General features: G+C 46.3%; 1 protein-coding gene across 4 annotated transcripts in view; it reads left to right on the top strand.

Annotated features, from left to right (window-relative positions):
• The window catches only part of zranb3 (zinc finger, RAN-binding domain containing 3), a 63,178-nt gene that overhangs the window by 16,915 nt on the left and 22,540 nt on the right, over positions 1–23,723 (top strand). For all 4 annotated transcript variants that reach the window (XM_035393575.1, XM_035393576.1, XM_035393574.1 and 1 more), the window contains exons 6-13: positions 1,422–1,507; positions 3,429–3,600; positions 5,794–5,928; positions 12,425–12,544; positions 14,663–14,782; positions 16,685–16,864; positions 18,502–18,666; positions 21,412–21,868. In XM_035393575.1, the coding sequence (XP_035249466.1) occupies positions 1,422–1,507; positions 3,429–3,600; positions 5,794–5,928; positions 12,425–12,544; positions 14,663–14,782; positions 16,685–16,864; positions 18,502–18,666; positions 21,412–21,868 (1,435 nt within the window). The remainder of the gene's footprint in view (positions 1–1,421; positions 1,508–3,428; positions 3,601–5,793; positions 5,929–12,424; positions 12,545–14,662; positions 14,783–16,684; positions 16,865–18,501; positions 18,667–21,411; positions 21,869–23,723) is intronic.

The following is a 23,723-nucleotide window of genomic DNA, read 5'->3' on the forward strand; positions in this document are numbered from 1 at the left end:
TAATCTAATCATCCCTGGGAGCAAGAACACCTAAACCTTGTGATTTACCCAATTTATTCAAACTTCATATTTAGTCTGAATTGACGTAGTCTTTTATAAAAAAATAATTAACACTTCATATGCATTCGCTATATTTAGAGCAATGCAATTTGCAAGTATACAGCGACATTAGAAAGTGTAATAAAATTTGAATTCCGTGAGCAGTCATATGACATTTGGAATAGTGTGCTTCTAATTTAAAGCATTTGTATTCAAATTGTCACATGCAATTTAAAGCTGTCTTACTCACTGAATTTTTAAATGCTTTTGCAAACCTGTTTTAAATTGCATCTTGCCAGGAGGGGGGGATAAAATTGGCAGTTTTGTTTTTTTTGAATGAGCAATGTGTGTTTTTGTCTCCCTTAATATTTTATAGGCATATATATTTAACCTCTGTGAACCTCTCGGGTGCAATTCTGTAGTGCAGCGATCTTCCATTTTTAGTCCAGTTTTTATGCTAAGACCCGTGTTGAAAGGCATTACAGCTGCCATAGAGCATCAAGATAGAGAAAGATGTTACTCTCTCATTTTTCTTACTGTACAAGCTCTAATACCTTCTTCATTGGCAATGTGTGTTATCAAGTGTATCTCTCTATCTGCATGGGTGCTGACACTCCATAGGAGTGCCATCATTTGTATATATATGTGTATATATATATATATATATATTTGTGGGTCGATGTCATTCTATAGCAGAATATTTCACCTGTTATTTTTGCGGAAGAAGGATGTGATTGGCAAACAAATTCAGTTCGTGCGAATGAAAAATGCTGGTTTTTGTCCAGACGTTGGCAGCGTCTGAAAGGGGTGTAATGCTCGTGGCCAATGAATCGGCCTCCTCAGGTATGAGAAGCTCTTCTTTTAAGGAGCCGATTCAGCAAGAGGCGAACGCGTTCACACGGCGAGTGTGTGGAGTGTGTGTGTGTATGTCTCTGTGCATGTGTGTGTGTGTGTGTGTCTCTGCGCGTGTGTGTGTATGTCTCTGTGCATGTGTGTGTTTGTGTGTGTGTGTGTATGTCTCTGTGTGCATGTGTGTGTTTGTGTGTGTGTATGTCTCTGTGCATGTGTGTGTGTTTGTGTGTGTGTGTATGTCTCTGTGTGTCTGTGTGTGTGTGTGAGAGAGAGAGAGCTGCAGGTCTTCACGCACATGCCCACCCCCATAAAAAAAGGAAAAACAGAAATGAGGAGTGCATTTGATATTCCAGGCTGCTTGAAGCCGACTCAATATCTGATTATCTTTTCAAGAGAGAACTTTTTTTCTTTCTATTCTATTTGAGACTTTCAGGCTTTGGAGTTAATTCAGTGACGGTGCCATAGCAGAAACATCTCTCTGTGTCTTAGTTTTTCCTAAAGTCACTTCTCTGTTGTCTTTCTCTCTAAAGCTTTTCATGCAGATCGACGCTCTGTATCCCAGAAGATTTGGAACGTGGTCGGACTATGCCAAAAAATACTGTAATGCTCATTACAGGTACACATTTCCTCGTTATCTTTGAATGAGTCGCATTCCCTTATATCCAGGTGTGCAGTCATTCTCACAGCTATTATTTATAACTCGCTTTTGACTTTGTTTTTTGTTTTTTGCCTGGAGGATAGATATATTATAAAAATTAGGTTTGCTCACAGTGAGTCTTTCCATTTGACGAATTACTTGACATCATACCAGACCTGATAATTGCTTGATTGCCCTGTTAAACTGATTGACATTTCCCGTATGTTTTGTAACTGTAAGCAAGTATTAATGAATGTGATCCATCAAGAGATCAGTGATTTAATTAAGCGTAAATGTTATAATTCATCAATCAGTTGTTGATTCAACTTGTAAACTCTGAGGGATGAACTTTCTCAATAACAGATTTAAAAGTTGTTGGTAATTAAATTCACCTGGGTATTGCATTTAATCTGTGATATTTGAAAAGCTGAAAATTTCATTTGCATCAGAGCACCTGGATTTATTTTTTATACCTTCTTTCCTTGACGTAGTTGTGTATGTTAAAAAAAGTACATTTCAGTAGTGTAAATGGAATTTGAACTTTTGAATAAAAACCTTTTGTTAATTTAAATGAAAGGGTAACCCACAAATAAGTTACCCTTTTTTAAAAATAATCTTTAAGTAATATACATTCAGAATGGTTGTTTGCATAATCATTAAGACACCAATGCAAGTTGGATGATAATACCAGTATGTTCTTCGTACATGCATGGATACGTATGTATTCTGTATACCGCATATGCGTTTTTAGATATGTATACATTCACAGTTTAATGAAGTATTTGAGATTAAGCTACAGTTGTGTTTCTAATGATATAGGGCCTGAGGCACACTCTAAAGGGTGGTGTGCAGTTACATACAGTGACTGTAGAAATGGCCACATTGCACTGAATTACATTATGAGCATATCCTCAGTGGGCAACAACAGATTCTAATTCAGTAATATTCTTACTCATACCCAACATATAGGAACACTAGGACACAATGGACTATTAAAAAAACAAATATCTTGTAAAAAAATAAATTCAAGCTGTGCAATTAGAGGTCTGTGTTCGTTCCCAGTATCTTGGCATAATATTACATCTAAGAATCTAGCTCAACCCCTGATATTATAAGCCAGTTGTAATGATTAATTATGCAGCACACTCGTTTGTGTAGTTTGATGTTTCATGTACTGGAAAGCATTTTAAATCAATAATTTTATAGTTAAAATTGCAGGCTTGTTAGAAATCGCCGCAGAATGAAATCGTACCTTCGCTGAACTCTCTCTGCAGCAGAGGAAGCTACGCTATCCAGACATGGAAGAAACAGCTGTGCTCCTGCCTGGATTAAACTCTGGGGTGCGGACTGGCCTCTTAATAGAAAGAGCGACTGTCCTGACCTGGCTTGGTCACCTCCTCATGAATCATGTGAATCAGATTAAATACCTTTAGCCATAATCGACATGGACTTTAGAAAGCTGACACGCCTACAACACAGGTGCAAATCTGCACGAAGATCGACAATTCGCCTGTAATTAATTGAATCGCACGTAAATTGTTGATCTCTCTGACGCGTGTGCACCTGTTCCGTAGCTGTAGCAGCTGTACATATGTCATGTTGCCTTGCACCCCTTCCCAATGTCATCTGTTTTTGTAGCTGTATAAACGTAATACTTCTGATGAGTGTGGAGTAAATGGGTCAGTTAGTCAGATTTTCTGATATGAAGTTATGAATTGTGAGCTGCTCACAAGCATTTCTGTTCAGATTACACCTTCTGAACGGATAAAGGATTTTCATTTCGACATTTTTAAAAATTCAGCAAAAGAGAGAGCCTTTCAGAATGATTACCATTCGAATGACCGATGTGCCATTTCGGTGGTGATGTTGTGTCATGTTTGCACCCCCCCCTCCCCCCCAGGTTTTTCGGGAACCGGCGGCAGTGGGACTGTCGGGGCGCGTCCCACCTGGAGGAGCTGCACCAGCGCCTGAGCGAGATCATGATTCGCAGGCTGAAAGCCCAGGTCCTCACTCAGCTCCCCCCCAAAATCCGCCAGCGCATCCCGTTCGACCTTCCCAAAGACGGAGCCAAGGTACGCGCCCCCCCCCCCCCACTTCACCCTCCCCCACCCCTCCACGGGGTGCCCGGGAGTACAGGCACCAGGGGGGGCCAGCTAAATATAGATCCCCATTACCTCATTGTTACTGCCCTCTCTCTGTTGCTAGGCAATGGTATCAGATTAACACTAATTATCATTTTATCACACTTTTTTTTTTTTTTTTTGCTCCTGACATTTTCTCGCTTTCCCTTTCAAAGCCCAAAAACGTCAATTTCATCATTTGCATTGAATACCTGTCTGTGGGCTCACCGCCTGTTCAGTGAAATATCACAGAAATGCACTGCTTTTCACGTTTGGATATAATTACAGTGCTTGACAGGCAGGTTGATTTTTTTTTCGTAGATTTGAGTAATTTGAAGCATGCAACATATGTATTCATTTAAAAAAAAAAAAAAAAACCTTTGTTTGGCACTGAGGAGAAGGTGCGATAGAATAGAAATGTAGGATTTCGGAATGCGGTTTAAAACAAACGAAATGCATTTTTTCCCTGATCCGCCCCCTCATATGCAGGATCCCAGGTTTGCTTAGCACCAGTGCAGAGATAAACCACAGACTGGGCCATGTGTGTCCACAAAGAAATGAAACACGAGTGGGTACTGAGACAGACCTCGGGTAGGCAGGTTTCCTAAATGTGCAGGTCTGTGCTGAAGAGGCGCAGTTTTGGGCGATTTATTTCGGGGCACAGAGCATTGTCTCAGCCGGCCCATTGTTCTGTGTGCTGACGGTAACGAGCAGCCCCCCCCCCCCCCAGCACCTCAAACACTGCTCACCTGCCTCCCCCCTGCCATAAATCACAGCCTGTCATTTCACATGCTCACATGCACACACGCGCACACACACACACACTATCATACACGCACACACACATGCACGAGCGCACATGCACGCAAGCACACACACACGTACACCTGCGTGCATACACATACACGCAAAAATACACTCTTGTGCATACATGCAGAAACACACACTCACACATGCACACACACAATTATGCACATGCAGGCATAGATACAGTACATACGTACATACACACACATGCGCGCACGTACGTATGCACACACGGACACGTACATGCACACATACTGTAGATTTGCACATACAAACACACACAGAAACACAAACACATACACAGAAACACGTACACACACGTGTGCATGTGTGCACACATACTGTAGATTTGCACATATACACAGAAACACGTACACACACGTGTGCATGTGTGCACACATACTGTAGATTTGCACATATACACAGAAACACGTACACACACACGTGCATGTGTGCACACATACTGTAGATTTGCACATATACACAGAAACACGTACACACACACGTGCATGTGTGCACATACGGCCATGCATCCGTAAACGCAGAAATTCACCCTTCTTCATAATGTCATAGGGAAACATAATTGTGTTGCGCTAATGGACCCATCCATAATTACACACAAAAGCAGTAACTCAATAACTTGCTCTTACCACATTTTTGAAACCTAATGACGTGACACTTCCTTAAGTAGTTTTCCTTTGTTCTTTTTTTATTTATTTCTTTTTTTAATAAATGAAGAACTTTGGTGGTGTTTATGCACATCAAGCGCATGCACATAAATGTAATGTCGGTGTAACGATAGCTTCAGATCGATACACGGCGCATTTTTCCCCCCTCTGTTTCCCACTCCACAGTGTGGGTTTCTGCGCAGTCTGGGTATTCCATGGCCTACTTCCTCCTGTGTAATTCCTGACTTTCTGACTTCCCTAAGCACTCCTCGCGTTTCACCTTGAGAGAGCGAACTATCTGCCTGTGATTTATGGTGCTGGTGCGGAGAGCTTCCATCTTCGCCCCCAGGTTGTCACAAGCGTTCTATAATTGGGCAGGCCATGTGACCTACCAGACGTTTTTTTTTTTGTTTTTTTCTTTGCGGTGCGAGAGGACGAGCGTCTTTGGGAATTTTCTTTCTCCCTTTTCTCCTCCCTCCCTCCCTCCCTCCTTTCTTTCTTTCTTTCGCGAGCGAGCGGAGGGAAAGTAGGCCAACATTCACGGTTCCATTAATTGTTCTGCCCTTTATAGCTCAAACAAAAAAAAACAAAAAAAAGAGAGAAAGAAAGCGAAAAAGAGAAAATTGGAGGAGGGGGGATAAAAACGGTTCCTCTTCTTCGCCCCTCGCAGGAAGCCCACGCCAGCTTCGAGGAATGGGAGAGGCTGATGAGGAGGCTGGGTTCGGGGGCCGGGCCGGACGCCAACCCCTTCGGCGAAGTCATGGGGCTCGTCACGCGCATGTACAAGCAGACGGCCATCGCCAAGGTACCCGCGCCACGGCGGCCAATCGGGTGCGCCGCTCCAGTGACCTCCCGGCCTATCCCTGCGCGGCATGGCGCCCGGTTCTCAGGGGCTTGTCACTCTGTAGGGAGGGACCGCTCTCAGCCGAAGAGACGGAGAGATGATGAGATTCTCTTCATTTTGCTCTCCGGTGCTGAGTTGGCATCCTGGTTATGTAAGGACATATTTATAAAAGTATTAATTAGTCAAATAGATACACGATGCAGAATGGAGAACTTTCCCATGCGAAGGCGCTGTGTTTTTCTCAAAGGAGGCAGAGGCCAATTGGTAAAAAAAAAAAAAAACGAAAAAAAGTAAAAGCCTTAATTAATTAGTTTTGTGGCTTTTGTAAGAAATTTATCTGGACAGTGTATTTGCTTATTCATAAACAAAGAGCAGAGGTTGGGGGATGTAGAGAGAGACATTTAAAAAAATACAGATAATTGTTTGTTGATTTGGAAAGCAGATTTAAACAGATTGTGGTGGCTGCTGATAGGTCTGCTGACAGTGTGTTGCCAGCCCTGAGTATATTACTCTCCCGGTTAAGCAAACAGTTTCAACTTCTTCTTCCGCACTGTGGTGCCTCTGTGTTGAACTCGCCTTGAAGGGAAAATTCACCATGGCAACGGGCCTCCTGTTTCAGATCCGCCCAACGCTGGGCTGTCACCATGGACGCGGCCTCCAGGGGTACTTGCGCAGGTACACCGCGAAGGTGTCAACGGACGCAACTGCAACCTTTTTCTCATTTCCTCAGTTTTTCCTCAAACTTTCCTCTGCACGATCAGGTTGCAGTGAAACTTTTTTTTTACCTCCCGCCCCCCCCCCCCCCCCCCCCACCCCCCGGTGAAATGGTTTCCATGGTAACTGCGAGAACTCGACTTTACTTTAACGGCGCTTTCAGAAAACACTCGAGCGAAGAACGCGGCGCAGAAACGGGGGAAAATATGAAGTGTTTTTCGCCACCTCTGACACCGGGCTCAAACAGGAGAAAATAACCTGCTCTTTCTCAGTTCGTCTCACTTCTGTTTGTATGCCGCTTTTTTACAGAGGCACTGTCACAAGGTCTGGAGCAAAATAGATAAATCGGAAAACACAGCGTCTGAGCCCCCCCCCCCCCCCAGAAAACCAGCGAAATAAAAAGGAATCTTGGGATGAACCCGGCTGAGAGGTGAAGCTCATCCTCCACTGGCTGGACTGGTGTCCATAAAAGTTAGGCTAAATGATAATGGACCAATTATGACTCAGAAACAGACGGTCTAAGCAAGCGTATATTAATATGCAGCTCAGAAGTGTGAGGTAATACATCTGTGCCTCAAGGTTGCATCGTGGCTTCGACCTGAACCAGGAGAGATTCGGGGGCTATCATACAGAGTGCCTTACATGACTTTTTTTCATTTTTAATTTTTTTTTTTTTTTTTTTTACATAGCATTTACACTGCATCCATTTATACAGCTGGACATATACTGAAGCAATGCAGGTTATGTACATTGCTCAAGGGTGCGACGTCAGTGTGACCAGCTCCTTACCCACTGTGCTACAATGCCGCCTGGCACCCCAACACTCACGGCACCCCAACGCTCTCAGAGCCGCTAACCCGCGTTCCCAGGAGCGACAGCACCGGGAGCTCCGAGCTCCAGACCCATCTCCCCCGCTCTGCTTCACCTGCAGTCGTGCAGCTTTCCCATACCGAGCGTCCTGTAGACGGACCGATTTGGGTGAAGAGCGAGGGATTGAGTAAATTCACTAAAATATTCTTCATCGAGACCATTTAAAGCATTATAACTTAGCAGAAGAACCTTGTAGTTACTTTAAAATTTATCTGGAAACCAAAGAAGAGACACGAGTACTGGATTCATATTTTCACGTTTTCTAGCAGGTGTGCTAGAACTTTAACTTTAAAATTTTTTTTTAACCAGGTAGTGAAGCATTACAGAAGTCCAGCTTTAGAAACTGCACCAGCTTACATCATTTTCAGTTTTTTTTTTTGAGTTCATGAAGGACAATCTAGTTTTATTACTACAGTGGAATAAGACCGCTGTTTGGGTATGAGCTCTGTGGTATGTCCTTTCGTTAATAAGCTCTGGAATTAGACGGTTTGCCGAACAAGAGGCGGGGAAGCAGGTGTTCTGTTCTGCGTGCCCCAGAGTGGGAGGTTAAGGAAGAAGTTTGTCTTTGCCCTAATAATCTTTTTTTTTTTGTTGTTTCATTTAATTTTGGAGCTTTGGGTTTCATTTCTTTTCTGATTTCTTAACTCGGTATGCTCTGCGGAGATCTGGGGGATGGGGGGGGTGGGAGGGGGGCTCGGGGAAAAAAAAAAAACTTGTGAAGAAAGGTTTCGCACACACCATTGAGTCTCTGGCCCGCACGTCTAGTGTCACTTCTAAAAGTGAGAATCGCGAGCAACCGAATCGAAGCGGGCATGTATTTTTACCACGCTCAACATCTGTCTCCAATTACCCAGAGGCCCTGTGTGCGTGTGTGCCTGTGTGTGTGTGCGGGTGTGTGTGTGGGTGTATGTGTGGGTGTGTGGTTGTGTGTGTGTGTGTGTGTGTGGGTGTGTGTGTGCGTGGGTGTGTGCGCGTGTGTGCCTGTGTGTGTGTGCGGGTGTGTGTGGGTGTATGTGTGGGTGTGTGGTTGTGTGTGTGTGTGTGCGTGTGTGCCTGTGTGTGTGTGCGGGTGTGTGCGCGTGCGCGCATGTGTGTGGGTGTATGTGTGGGTGTGTGGTTGTGTGTGTGGGTGTGTGTGTGCGTGGGTGTGTGCGTGTGTGTGTGGGTGTGTGTGTGTGTGTGTGTGTGTGTGCACGTGTGTGTGGGTGTGTGTGTGTGGGTGTGTGCGCGTGTGTGTGGGTGTATGTGTGGGTGTGTGCGTGTGTGTGTGTGTGCGCGCGTGTGTGTGGATGTATGTGCGGGTGTGTTGGTGTGTGTGTGTGTGGGTGTGTGTGGGCGACCCTTTAAAAAAAAAATAAATAAAGATAGAGAAAAAGAACAGGTAAAACTGTTTGAGAGGAGAGGACATGTTGCGAGCTTTGGGCAGCGTTAGCGCAGCTTAGCGCTGGCGCTAATGAAAGCGTTGAGCTGTGCGTCTCTTTAGACACGGGGACGGGTCGCGCCTTTCACCTTCCGGGGCTGCTGGGTAATTAGAAGCACTGGACCGTCGCCGAGAGCCCGCCTGCGAGCGGTGCCAGCGGCATGTCGAGGCGAGGGGTTGGCGGGCTGGCAGGCGGGCTGGGGTGGCGTGGGGCGTGCGCGGCAGCGTCCCCGTTGCCGGCGGTGACAGGTAAGCGCTCGGCGGCGGCGGTGGCGGCGAGGCAGCTGCGGGGATGTTGGTGTTCAGCGGCGCGTTGAGGAGAATCGCTGATGGAGGGGAAAAGAAAAGAACGCTGAAGTTTGGATAATGTCATTATCCCCCCCCCCCCCCCACCAGCCCCCGCCCCAACAGCCCCCGCCCAACCCCCCCTGTCCGTTCTGCGGCTGCTGCAATTGTGCGGTGAACAATTCTGTTTCGCTTAAGCACCTTGCATGTGTATGTGAGTGTGTTTCTGTGTGTGTGTGTGAATGCATGTGCATGCTTGTGTGTATGTGTGTGTGTGTGTGTGTGTGTGTATGTATGAGAGAGAGAGAAAGTAAGCATGTTTGTACATGCTGCTCAATTGAGGGACATAGTGTACCACTCAATGAAGATTGTAGTTGATCACTCAGATAGGGTATATAGTGTGCTACTCAGGAAGGGTACATAGTGGTACCACTCAAAATTGAACAGGGGAGTGTAAAAGAGATAAACCAAAACAGAAAAACAGCCATTCAGTAAATCGTAAAACATACCATTAATTAAACTGAGGCACACAGGTGCACACTATTTAATTAAGTCATTGCACATTTAGCATAATATATGTGTAGATTTTACATTGTTCCCGACGTTAAGACTATTAGATGAAAGTTTAAAAAAAAAATAAAAATCATTCTAACACAGGACGTTAGAGACTGAAAGCACAATCCATGGCTGGGATTCAGTCAGCATTTGTCCACAATTTTGACTAACAATCAAAAGCAAGAATTAATTTTTTTATTCTTCACGGACAGTTTGGCGAATTCAACGCTGATAGCAACCGGCCAAACTGAGTTAGTGAAGAAAAAGTATACAAGTCTTTCATGTACTTGTGAGTAAAAGTTAAGGGTGGATTTAAGGGTGGATTTTCATTGAAATGCAAGCCCGTGTATTTCGATATATACGCCAGAGAGAGTAGCCAGTGGTAGCCCTTGTTTTACTGGGCGTGCCTGAGAGCACACTGGGGTGCTGCCTGCCTGCAGCCCGGGTAAGAAGCCCAGTTTATCTGCTGGAGGTGGCCTAAATCCTGGATCAGGTGGCCTAGAAAACGGTGAGAGCGCGGCGGACGTGTGACCGCGTGCTCAGCTGAGATCTGCGCTGTCCCGGGAGCCAATAGGAGCTGGCCTGTTTGCAAGTTTCATGAGTTTGCTGAAAACCCCGCAGGCGGGGGCCTGTTCTAGCCATAACTGCCTCGCTGGCTGATGTGGCTGATTTTCAGATTTTTCAGCTAATGCCCTGTCCTGTTTCACGAGTTTGCTAAACCCGGAGGCAGGGCCAGTGCTGCTTCAGTATATATAGCCAGCTGTATAAATGGATGCGATGTAAATGCCATGTAAGAAGTTGCGTAAGTCGCTCTGGATAAGAGCGTCCGCTAAATGCCTCTAATGTAATGTAATGTAATGCCTTACTTAACTGATGTGACTGATTTCCCGTGCGTGTGTGCGAGATATGAGATATTACGGAAGGCCCAGCGTATACCGTGTATGTGTGTTAATCCCCTGTCCTGTCTTACCCGGCAAAGACGGTTGCGGTAGGTTAACTGTTCTCATTCGCTGGGTTTGAAAAAAACCCGTGGAAGCTAATACACGGTCAGTGTGAGCTTGAAGTGGGCTGAGGTGCCAGCATTTTGGAGCTCCAGAGCTTTCAGAACCAGGATCCCACCCCCCTGAACCGGGCCCAGGAAAGGCGCTCCGTGGCGGATAATGGAGGGATTTATTTCTTAACTCCGCCTGGGAAAGAGGCAGCGAAGAGAGGATCAGTCCTCCGTGCAGACGGGTTTGAGAAAAGACAGGATTCTGCTTCCGCAGTGATTGACAGGCCAGGTCAGTGGGCTTCACGCTGCCGACAATCGTCAAACACAGCCTGCGCTGGTTAGCACGTTAGCACGTCAAATCACCCCAACGGCACACAGCCTGCGCTAGAGCCCGTGAGCACATTAGCGTGTCAAGTCACCCCAAAGTCACACAGCCTGCGCTGGCGCCAGTTAGCACGTTAGCACGTCAAGTCACCCCAGTGGCACAAAGCCTACGCTACCAGATCAGTCAGTGAGAAGGTTTCCCAGCAGTGCCTGGTACAGCACGGGAAGACACGGTCCAGAACCCACGTGCAAGCAGAACCAGGGCGGTACCAGGGTTAGTGAAATGGGAGTACGGGGGAAATAAGCGGGAAAAAGTCAGTCTTTTCTTGATCCTGCTTATTTAAGGGTGGGTATAGGGATGCCATCGGTCTTTCCTGGAAGGCGGTGTGTGAAATGGTGTGAAATGGTGGAAATGTTTTTTTCTTTCTTTTTTGTGTTTGGGGGGCAAATGTGCTGTATAGAATATGAATTGAAAAGAAGTCTGTTGTAGAAGTACTAGTTTGGCTGTTGGTGTTGCAGTGTGCTGCTGTCTCTCTCTGAGCTAGTCCAGCTGTAAATGCAAACTGTCCTGCCCTACATATACATGTTTGTCGTTTTTTTTTTTTTAAATAAAAAAACGAGCTGTAAAAACTGCAGAGGGAAGCAGCTTTAGCCAGTTTTTTTTGCAGCTTTCTTTCTGAAGTGGGGCAGAGAGAGATGGAGGCAAGAGTTTTGGAACATGGACGCAACGTTAGCCTACTTGTTTTTACACCATCTCTTTTTTTTTTTTTTTTACCTTAAGCCAAATATATATATATATTGAAGGGGTGACACAGCTCAGGAGGTAAGACCGATTGTCTGGCAGTCAGAGAGTTGCCGGTTCAAACCCTGCCCTGGGCGTGTCGAAGTGTCCTTGAGCAAGACACATAACCCCTAACTGCTCTGGCGAATGTGAGGCATCAATTGTAAAGCGCTTTGGATAAAAGCGCTATATAAATGCAGTCCATTTACCATTTACCAAGGTTTGTCAGTTAAAGTGACTACACAGGCAGAAAAAAATGACAGAGCGTGTGTTGGTATCATCATGTGACAAGTGTGTACAGGATTGGTTGTTTGACCTGAGGCTACAGCAGGTGCTCCCCCCCCCCCCCCCCCCCCCCCTTACCAAACCCCAAAACCGAGCCGGTGACTGCAGGACGGCCCTGTCGCGTCGTGCATTTTTGGCGACTGGCGCGCGCGGGGGACGGGGTGCGGGCCCATTTGGGCCGCCGGTCGGATGGGTTTTCAGCTCCGGTCTCTCTCTCTCTCTCCCTCCGCAGGCGGGAGCCGTGAAGGACTACATCCGCATGCTGCTGGAGAACGAGCGGCTGAAGTTCCTGGTGTTCGCGCACCACCTCGCCATGCTGCAGGCCTGCACCGAGGCTGTCATCCAGGCCAAGGTAATTACCGCCTCGTCTCCCGTCACCCCCCCTCCCCCATCAGCAGCAGCAGCGCCCCGGCCCGAGAGAGAGAGTGCCGCTCGCTCACTGTGAGAGAGAGAGAGAGAGAGAGAGAGAGAGAGAGAGAGAGAGCGCCGCTCGCTCACTGTGAGAGAGAGAGAGGGAGAGAGAGGGAGTGCCGCTCGCTCACTGTGAGAGAGAGAGAGGGAGAGAGAGAGAGTGCCGCTCGCTGTGTGAGCGAGAGAGAGAGCCGCTCGCTCACTGTGAGACAGAGAGAGGGAGAGAGAGAGAGAGCGCCGCTCGCTGTGAGAGAGGGTGAGAGAGAGAGAGAGAGAGTGTTCGCTGTCTTTCCATTTCCTTCCCTTTTACACGGGGCCGGCCGCATCGCCCGCGCAAACCTGTCAAAGCACCTGCCCGCGCGTTCGCTTCCCAGTCGCCCGTTAAAAATAGGCCCCACAATGCATTTGTACAGGTCACCCGCATTATAGATGGGAAACGCTGGCCTTCGCCTCAACTTAAAAGAGCCGCGCTTTTCTGCCTGAGCGAAGTTCGTTAATGCGGTTCGATCCTGACGGGGGGGGGGCATTGGGGAGGTGGATCACCGGGCTGAGACACCTGCTTTCGGAGCTCCAGAGCTTTCGGAAGCAGGATGCCCCCCCACCCCCCCCGAACCGGGCCCAGAAAAGGCGCTCCGTGGCGGATAATGGAGGGATTTATTTCTTAACTCCGCCTGGGAAAGAGGCAGCGAAGAGAGGATCAGTCCTCCGTGCAGACGGGTTTGAGAAAAGACGGGATTCTGCTTCCGCAGTGATTGACAGGCCAGGTCAGTGGGCTTCACGCTGCCGACAGTCGCCAAACACAGCCTGGGCTGGTGCCAGTTAGCACGTTAGCATGTCAAGTCACCCCAATGGCACACAACCTGCGCTGGTGCCAGTTAGCACGTCAAGTCACCCCAATGGCACACAGCCTGCGCTGGTGCCAGTTAGCATGTTAGCATGTCAAGTCACCCCAATGGCACACAGCCTGCGCTGGTGCCAGTTAGCATGTTAGCATGTCAAATCACCCCAATGGCACACAGCTTGCGCTGGTGCCAGTGAGCACGTTAGCATGTCAAATCACAGGCACACAGCCTGTTTGTTTGTATTCGCAATCATTTTTCTTGCACATGAAAACAAGACCATTGTTTTGTTGTGCTTTTAAACACCTTTCAGACTGTTTGGATATATTTCACTCATTGTGAATAATAAAGAAAACAATATCTAGTGACAACTCCTCGTATACCTCCAGCACAGAATGTACTTGCATTAAAACTTACTGACGTGGTTCCGAGATTAGTTTGGAGACAGTTCCTCAACTCGGGGGGAAATGAATCTTCACAGTGCCACATTAGAAGTAAGCCAGGGATGTTAAAAGAGGGGGTGGGGGCGGGGGGGGGGGGGGGGGGGGGGCGGGGGGGGGGGGGTGTCTGGCAAATTGCCCACGATCACACCCCGTCATGTGAATGTAACGTTGTCACACTTTCGGATTCATCCTCTCCAATTAACACAAATTGGACTAAAAACAGAAACCTTGAACATTCTCAACGGTGCAGTGATCTACAATAATTTGTCTTGGAGCTGAACACGGAAAAGGTGAGACTAACAGACCCCCTTTGAAAGGTCATGCAGTCGTAAAAGTCTACTCTTGGATATACTCGGAGGGGTTAAGTAACACAACATTTCATGACATTCAGTTATATATTTTTAGAGAGTTGCTGTTAATATGTGGAGTTTCTGTCACTTAGAGTGCAAGGCTGTTGTGGTAATAGTGTTCACTTAACAGCAGTGTATTTACCACTTCCTCAAAATGGCCGACAAATCACCAGACGTTTGCTCATAATGAGATGATTGCAGTGGAAGAGTATAGTGGGGTTGTGGCTGGCATTGATGGTTCATTGTAAAGTCCCAAGATGTCCTGGATTAATCAACGTTCATCCTTACATTCGTCCTGAAAATGAATACCAGATAGTTAAGCTTCATGAATTTTCTGTTGAAGAAGGAGTTTGATTAGGGCTCAGTCTTTCGGTCTGACCTGAAACATCTCCTCCATTTTGGGGCCGTGCCCGGTGGTGTTTTTCAGGCGCAGTACATCCGAATCGACGGGAGCGTCCCGTCGTCCGAGCGAATGCACCTGGTCCACCGCTTCCAGAACGATCCGGAGACGCGGGTGGCCATCCTCAGCATTCAGGCTGCGGGACAGGTATGCGCTGAATTCAGAGGAAGATGATGATGATGATGGTCATCATCATAATAAGGATAATTATCACTTCCGCTGTGCTTTTAACACAAGGGGTTTAATGTGCTTTACATAAAAAATCATACAAAATAAAATATATTAAATGGAGTCAAAATAGGAAATTGTGGAAATGCGTATTAAAATAAAGGCACAGAAGGGAATTTGAAACGGGCATTTGAATAATGGCTCAAGAATAAAAGCAGTGAACGAGGGATATGAAACGAGAGTACAGGATCTGGAGAGCTGCCATGTATGCAAACGAGTCCGTAATTAGTGGACTTCGTTCGCAGGTACTCTCCAAGTTTGAAACAAATCAGGAATAACTGCTCCGCTGTGGGGATGTGGAGGACGAGGAGCCGTGGCTCTATCCAGTGACACGTTGGGCTCGTGTCCTTATCCGGTCTCCCCAGCGAGCTGCTATGCTCAGTCATTACTTAGAGATGAGCCTCTTCCTTCCTTTGCATGTTTCCATCTCCAAACATCGCTTCAGGCGGTCCTGGTCCTTCATGACCACTTAGAGCAACCGAGCCAATCAAGAACTTGTTGGCACTTTTTGGAATAGAAGTTAAAAAAAAAAAAAAAAGAAAATGTGTTTTTTTTTCTTTTTCTCTTCTCCCTCCCGCGTAACTGCAGTGCGCGTTCGCACGGTAACTAAGAAACGAGCTGAAGCCCAGAGTCCTGGAACAGGCCCTTCTGCACAGCGCTGGCATTTCGGTGCCCCCCCCACCCTCCCCCCCCACCACCGCCCCCGAAGCTGTAAATGGTCTCACTAATGCATCGCTCAGCTCTAAGACTTAAGGTTCTGTTTGCACAGCGTCGGCAGTAATGACTTCCCACGGAATGAGCACTTGATTTTAACGGGATGGAGTGTAAGGTACTGAAGGAAATGTGCACTGCAGAACTGCTGTAATGTGAACTAAAGCGTCACAGAGGTGTTTTCTGGGTAAAAATTAATGTATGGGCAATGCTTGGTTGGATATTTCAAGCTTTTTGTCAGTCCAGCATTCAAGGGTCATGTTCTTAGTTCACGTTTTTTGTGCCTAACTGTACTCTTTATTTCCCCCAGCAAAATCAGTTTTTTTTTTCCCTCAAATGTAAATTTTACCATCAGTCTAATTATATTTAAATATACCTCATGTGCACCCGCACAAAATTGACTGTTTGCAAAAGTATTTTACCCCACTTCAGTCTCTTCACCTTGTTTTGCCAGCTCAAACTTGCAGTCACTGAACTTTCACACGGGATCTTATATTTGGAATCTTCACAAATGTGGAGCTGAAGAAAGAACTGTTAACATTTAAATAAGCCTGATTTTTCCACTCCGTGACTATTTGACGCGTGACTTCGGTGTTAGGATAGGATAGCGGGATGCATAGCGCGTTGCGCGTGACTTCAGCACATGCTCGGGTGGTGAGTCCCCGCCCACATTAACCGCAGGACTCCTCCCCCTCTGTCACGTGTCACAGGGCCTTACATTAACCCCGCCCACGTTAACCGTGGGACTCCTCCCCCTCTGTCGCGTGTCACAGGGCCTTACATTAACCCCGCCCACGTTAACCGTGGGACTCCTCCCCCTCTGTCATGTGTTACAGGGCCTTACATTAACCCCGCCCACGTTAACCGTGGGACTCCTCCCCCTCTGTCATGTGTCACAGGGCCTGACGTCTACAGCGGCCACGCACGTGGTGTTCGCCGAGCTCTACTGGAACCCCGCCCACATTAACTCAACTCCGCCCACATTAACCTGGAACTCCTCCCCCTCTGTCACAGGGCCTGACGTCTACAGCGGCCAGGCACGTGGTGTTCGCCAAGCTCTACTGGAACCCCGCCCACATTAACCGCATAACTCCTCCCCCTCTGTCACAGGGCCTGACCTTTACCGCCGCCACGCACGTGGTGTTCGCCGAGCTCTACTGGAACCCAGGTCACGTCAAGCAGGCGGAGGACCGCGCCCACCGCATCGGGCAGACCAGCTCCGTGCACGTCCACTACCTCATCGCCAAGGGAACCTTCGACACCATCATGTGGGGCATGCTCAACAGGAAGGTGGGGAAGGGCTGAACAGCTGTGTGACCTTTCCTTAACTGTATACTGCATAACTTAAAGGAGTACTAGGCAGGATTTTTAACTTGAAAATGTCTTAAAATAATACCATGCTAAGGTGTGTCTATGATGCACTGGCAACCCCTGTCTTTTTGTGCACATTATGCCAAATTTGTGCACCTGTGTTTTCAACTTATTTGTACATGTTCAGTTTGGTAGTCCCAACCAGACAATGTAGCCTAATGTCTGGTCGGAGTAACTGATGGGAGAAATTTACTGGTAGTTTCTAATGAATTTGCGTGTCTGTGACTCGGTCGGTTACTCAGGAGCGAGCGGGCTAGATTGAAGGCTTCTTTGATTGTATGTAAACACAGGCTAAAAATCCAGCATTGAATCCCTTTTACATGACTACATATGGGAAAATACCTCAAGGTCAGCACTCCATGTGAGGAACTGTGCACTGGATTCAAAAATGCAACGTTTTTCCTGCACTTTACAAATGATTCTGTTTCTTAAGCAAAAAAATAAATAATCAGAAACATGTAAGTATACGTCAAAGTCAAGGGTGGATGTTAATTGAAAGCAGGCATATGTCTGTCGTCATTGGCACTGGGAGCTGTGCGAATTTGACATCGTGCAGCGGGTGCTTTTCTCGGGGTCTGCTGCGGCGTGCAGTGTGAATGCTGCAGATGGCTCTCCCTTCCTACCGCGCTGTTTTTTTTTTTGTCTCCGCAAATTACAAGATGGAATTTCAGAGCGAGATTTCCAGAACTCTCGCGCCTCCACTTCAGCGCGAACGGCAACGGTCGTGGCCCGGCGATGCCGGAGACAGTATCCACGTCTGTCAGCCGCTGTCGGATCCGTTACGTGTTCAGTTAGGCTTCTGTGTTGACACGAGCGGTGCCCGAGGTCATTTCAAACGCGAATGAACTAATAGGAGGAAATGCGTTCGACTCAGGAAATGAGAGCGTGGGTGACGGTCGTTTCAGATGTGAAACCTAGCAACAGTCTTTGTTCGTTACACCCCAGGTGGAAATACCACTGAACATTATATATATCCATATCCAGCTTTATTAAGGACTGTTTATATACGTATATAATGTGATGTGGATTTACTGCAGGACAGCTCAGTTGAAAAATGTTTTCAGTTTTCAATGTAATACTTGGATTATTCTTTTGGCTGAAAAGCAGGATAACATGCCTCGAGTAGCACAATCGCCTGTACAGCTGTATTTCCATTACCGACTTTTCAGAAGTACAAAGGCAGAGCACCATAGCCAGGATGGTATTCTTCAGAAGATTCGGCCAGCTGTTCTCACACAGCCATTATTGTGTAATACTGCAACATGCCCTGTGTGTGAATGACATAGAGCAGCTAACTTTTTTTTATGAATGCACAAAATTCAAGAATCGTTATAATCGTTTTAGAATGCTCGCTGGGAATTAATTGGGGAACCAAACAAATATTCAGTGTGTAAATTTAGTCTGTTTTCTCCCTTGAAACCACTCCATGTTTGTTTTGTACCCCCCTGTGGTAGCCCGCCGCTGTTTTACTGTTTTATTTAATTAGAGGATTTCAAAATTAAATTTTAAGTTTAAATATGTGGCATTTTTTTATGTCGAAAATAATATGGTTTCAGGAAACGGTCACTGGCAGCACCCTGAACGGGAGGAAGGAGTACCTGAAGGCCGATCTCGGGGACAAGGAGAAGTGGGACTTCTTGAATTTCGCCCAGGCGTGGACGCCCGGCGAGGCTCTGGTGCGGGAAGCATGCGGGGACCACGACGAGGTGTTCTTCTCCCATGTGAGTCCGACCGCGCCCCGCCCGCAATGAATCCAGCGCGCGCTGTACCGCCAACCTCTGAAACCCATAAAAAACGGGATTCTGGAAACCTAGCAACAGCATGAATTAAAGCATATGTTGGGTATGAAAATTTTCATTTCGTCAGGTCTATAAATAAGTCTGAGGATAGGCCAATATTGGGGGGGGAGGGGGGGGCGAGTGGGGCGGGGGGGGGGGGAGGTTTGGCGGTGGCATAAATTATAATTTGCAACATATCCTTGTAATATTTTTTCGCACGGTTCTCTCTGCTGGAAATCGCTGCTGGAATGTGTTTGAGTGGCTGAGCTGCAATAAATTTTTATGATTCAGAATGCAGTTATTAGTAAATGAACTTTACCGTGGTATAATGGGGGCTTTACTAAAGCATGCTTAAAAAAAGCCTTTTTTCAGACAGGTTTGGCAGAAATGGTGCCTGTTGCCAGAGAGAAGCAGAACTAGATCTGATTCAGGCCATTGGTCTGTGATAAATCTACCCGTTCACTCTGTGAACACTAAACTATAATCCTATACATATTACAAATAGTGGATCAGTTTATAAAACTGATCAAACAGTGACCTTCATTTTGCAATCCAGTTTCCAAGTAGGGACATGTTTTAATTACTGAACCTAGGTATTTATATGGATAATGTTAATAGTGATTTTTTCTTTTTGAAAAGCTGCCATTACATCTGCTATACAGTTTGTATTTATGTGGAATACTAGTGCAACCTTGCTTGTGTATACCCACAATGCAGTGTGGTTTTAATAACCATCTTGTGTGCATGTTTTTTTTTTAAGAAAACTGTGCTGAACATCAATATAATAATTATAAAATGTAGACAGAGAAATCATTACAAGAGGAAGCAATTTTTGTTAGATTTTCTCTTGATTTCCCATTTGCAAAAGCATGCTGACTGTAATGTTATAAAAGCACGGGCTCCGATACCCTGCATTCTCAAACAGGAGAACTTTGTAAGCAGACTTTAATAACCTGCCATCGTAATGAAAGGATCTTCATTTCAGCATGAATCATCTCATCAAAACGGCTGTTGTAACCAAGCCAAATTACATCTTTAGATTCTTCTTTCCGATCCCTTCTTCTGCTTTTCACATTTCCATATAATCTGTAATTGTTCATTTCGAGTGGCGAACTAGACTCTTTGCTGCGGCTCACGTATGTAAGTAATTCTGGAAAGTGACAAATCTGACATGTATGTTTCCGATTGTTCCATGCTAATTCCCCGGGCACGTGGAAGGAAAACAATAGATAAATGAATTTCTCTGAAATCCAAAGCATTTTCAGACGCAGTCAAACAGGGGAACCGCTACGTACGCCGCTTTTCATTGCTGCCTAATTGCAGCTGAGTAACGAGCTGTTAATTGTTCTTAATTAAGACGCTTAAAGTCTACTGAAGGGGTGATTTGCATGCTTAAGGTCACGTATTATATCACAGAAATAGCCATGTAGGTCACGAAGAATATACATTCCACATTCACATCCCAGAACTCTTAATCAGTCAGATCAACTAATACTTCTATTTTCTGTTATGTGCTGTATGACAAGTAATTCCTTTAGAGCAAGAGGTTATATTTTTGTAACAATTGATTCCATTATAGACTGACAGATGAGCTCATAGGGGTACTGGTGGGAGTGTGGTCACATGGTCACTGAAGCTAAAACTATGAAAGATGTGAAAAATCATGAGTTAATTTACAGAGCAAATGGCTACAAGCTGTTGTGCTGGAATTAGTGAATGTATGGTGCCGTGAAAAACTTTTTCATATAGGTGAGATGGGTAAAGATCTGAAACCATTCAGGGTTGCAAATATGCAGTAATAGAGGAAATCGGGAAAGGGGAAAATGCTTTTTCATGGCACTGTGCATTATGTTAGAATTTAAGTCCATTTTTTTCAGCAACCCTAATTCATCATGCTATCGGTTGTGACAAAAGCCATCAAACGCATTGAGTCCCAGGGACCAAGCTTCCTGACCTCTGCTGTGTATGAATTTCAGAAATTATTGAAGTGATTCCAGAAGGTCTCTAGACTCATGCATCATAATTTGATATTAAACTTGTTTTGGAAAATTGGGCTGACCTGTGGTTTGGTAGTGTATATACGTATATATGTGTGTGTGTATATATATATGTAAACTTTGTTATTTTCTGTTACAAAGAGTGAATGAATTTATCAGCATTTGGGCTGGAAGATCATTTACAGCCGCAGTGTGCTCTTGCATCGCTCTGAAGACGGTCTCTGACCTGTCTGTACAAGGACAGGTGGCCTGTGCTGTGCCTCGTACATTCAGCGGTGGATTTTAACTGCGGAGGACGAGGCTGTGTGCTCGTGGGAGTTATGCTAATTCAGATTAGTTAAAGCCGAACGCTGTGAAAGGCTCTCTGACCTGCCCGACTCGTTTAAATGAATCCCCCGTTCAGTGCCGCGGCTAACAGCATCGAGTGCTGTAATGTTTCTCGAGGAGCTACATCAGCCGTATTTTTAATGAAGCCATTTTGTAACCTATAGAAACCGCCGCATTAGAGAGTGGGGGGGAAAAAAGGAAAAAAAAAAAAAACATTGATAATGACCGTAATAATACACTCGCGATGCTAATGTGTCCTCTGTCAAAACCCTTTTTTTTTTATTTGCATGGCTGCCATTGTTCTTGTCTTTGCTATTACCCCCTCCCCCCATTCCCCCGCCCCCCCCCCCCCCCCCCCATGCAGTTTGAGAAGGACAAGCAGCACGACATCCGCACGTTTTTCTCACCGAACTCGTCCAAGGAGAAGATGAAGAGGAGGAGAACAGAGGGGGAAGGTTCCCCCCTCCCGATTTCTGAGATGGGGGAGGAGCATGGGGATGTGGAGGTGAAGAAGCGAGAGGGACAGAGCCCGGGGGGGGACCGTAGCCCTGGTCCCGACGGACCGGAAGAGGACGAGGACTTCGCCCCCCTGAACAAAAAGATTCGGGTTGCAAGCCCCCAGCTGCCCGCGGGGAGGAAGAGGAGGTCCTGGGCGGGGAAGGCCTCCCCAGCGTCCCTCCTGGCCTCCCGTCGGCTGTCGGTGGGGGGCCGGACCCCCCCAGCGAATGTGGGGAAGGGGTGGAGCTGTGGAGCCTGCACCTACGCCAACAGCACCCTGCTGCCCTACTGTGAGATGTGTGCCACCCCTCGCCCTGATAAAGGTGGGTATCAGTCTGCACCCCTCACCACACTGCTGCTGCTGATGCCCCTAGTGCTGCTGCTACTATTACTACTGCTGCTACTCATACTGCTACTACTACTGCTACTATTACTACTGCTACTGTTACTACTGCTGCTGCTGATACTGCTACTACTGCTGCTACTGCTCCTGTTACTACTGCTGCTACTATTACTGCTGCTACTGATACTCCTAGTGCTGCTGCTACTATTACTACTGCTACTACTCATACTGCTACTACTACTGCTACTGTTACTACTGCTGCTACTGATACCCCTAGTGCTGCTGCTACTGTTACTGATACTGTTACTGCTACTACTACTACTGCTACTGCTGCCACTACTGCTACTGCTGCCACTACTGCTGCTACTGTTACTACTGTTACTGTTACTACTACTGCTACTGTTACTACTGCTACTACTGCTGCTACTACTACTGCTGCCACTACTGCTGCTATTGTTACTATTGTTACTACTGCTACTGCTGCTACTACTACTGCTGCTGCAGCTTCTGTTACTACTGCTACTGTTACTGCTGCTACTACTGCTACTGTTACTGCTGCTGCTACTACTACTATTTATTGTTGATTTTAGACATCAACATTTGGTATCCGTCAGTGTTTGGGTAAGCATATTGTGACCATATGGCATCGTGTTACTTTTGAAGCATAACATTACGTTATACTACACACTAATGTGAAGCTCTGAACCATGGAAGCCAGGCAGCATTTAACGGTCTGAGTAATGGACCAGAATCATGGGCTCCATTAACCTGCAAAATGAACGTAGCTTCTGCTATATCCTGTAAATCAGTGGTTCCCAAACTTTTTTTTGTCAGACCTACCATTGGTAGTAGTAATTTTTTTAAAGCCCCATACCCCCCAACACACACACACACACACACACACACGTTTGGGAACCACTTCTGTAAAATCACTGTCTCACAATAACCAGTTGGTCCGGGTTCTTGTGAGGAATAAGACACTTTAAATGGTTAAATTCAGTTCACTACCCGAGTTTTCCTAATGACTGATTATCCCTTCATTTCTACTCTGGACTGCAAAGGAATAATGGCAGAGTAGGAATAAATTGTACGGAGGTTGTACGGAGTCAAATTGCGAGGTGGAAGAGATGTGTTAATTTGCCTCAGTCACGAGCGCTCCATGTTGGAAGTGTTCCCACGTTTTTTAGCACAGAGCTAGTCGAGCTGACGGAGCCGCTCAGGAGCACATCGCCGGGTGCTCTCACACACGAGCAACCAGAGCGCTTTCCCTCCGCCTCGTGCGTGAGCTCGCTGCTTGGGCTGTTTGTCTGAACCGCCGTTGCTGAAATAATGTTGAAGTAGGCTAGATTTAAACACAGCCGATGGTTCGCATGGTTTTGCTGACACTGTATCGCACGGCCACAATGACTCGCGCAGTGCTGTGTGTGGAAAGAGAACTGTTAGCAGGGTGTAGCATAGCCAGTCCAGCAGTAGCTACCAGGCTACAGCTGTTGTTACCCAAGTAGAAAAGCATTGTGCCAATAAGCTCTGTTTGCTTGCCAGGCCACTTTGTATAGCTTTCTTTTTGTCTTCATGTCAAAATGTCACTCTTGGGCAGAAAATGTCCTCTTTCCTATAATAGATCATCAGGTAAAATAATTGCACCCTGTAAATGGCTCATATACAGGTCATTATTATATGGGGGATATAACATGTTGACATTTTGAAATTTTAAAGGTAAGAATAAACTGCGATTTTCACTGTATTTGCCAGGGGATTGGAACTGCAAACCACCAGGGCCTGGGTAATATATTAAATATAGGGTGCATTTAATGAATTATATATCATTTCCATAC

This window comes from Anguilla anguilla, chromosome 15 (assembly GCF_013347855.1).
Source record: "Anguilla anguilla isolate fAngAng1 chromosome 15, fAngAng1.pri, whole genome shotgun sequence".
In the NCBI taxonomy this organism is placed as follows: domain Eukaryota; kingdom Metazoa; phylum Chordata; class Actinopteri; order Anguilliformes; family Anguillidae; genus Anguilla; species Anguilla anguilla.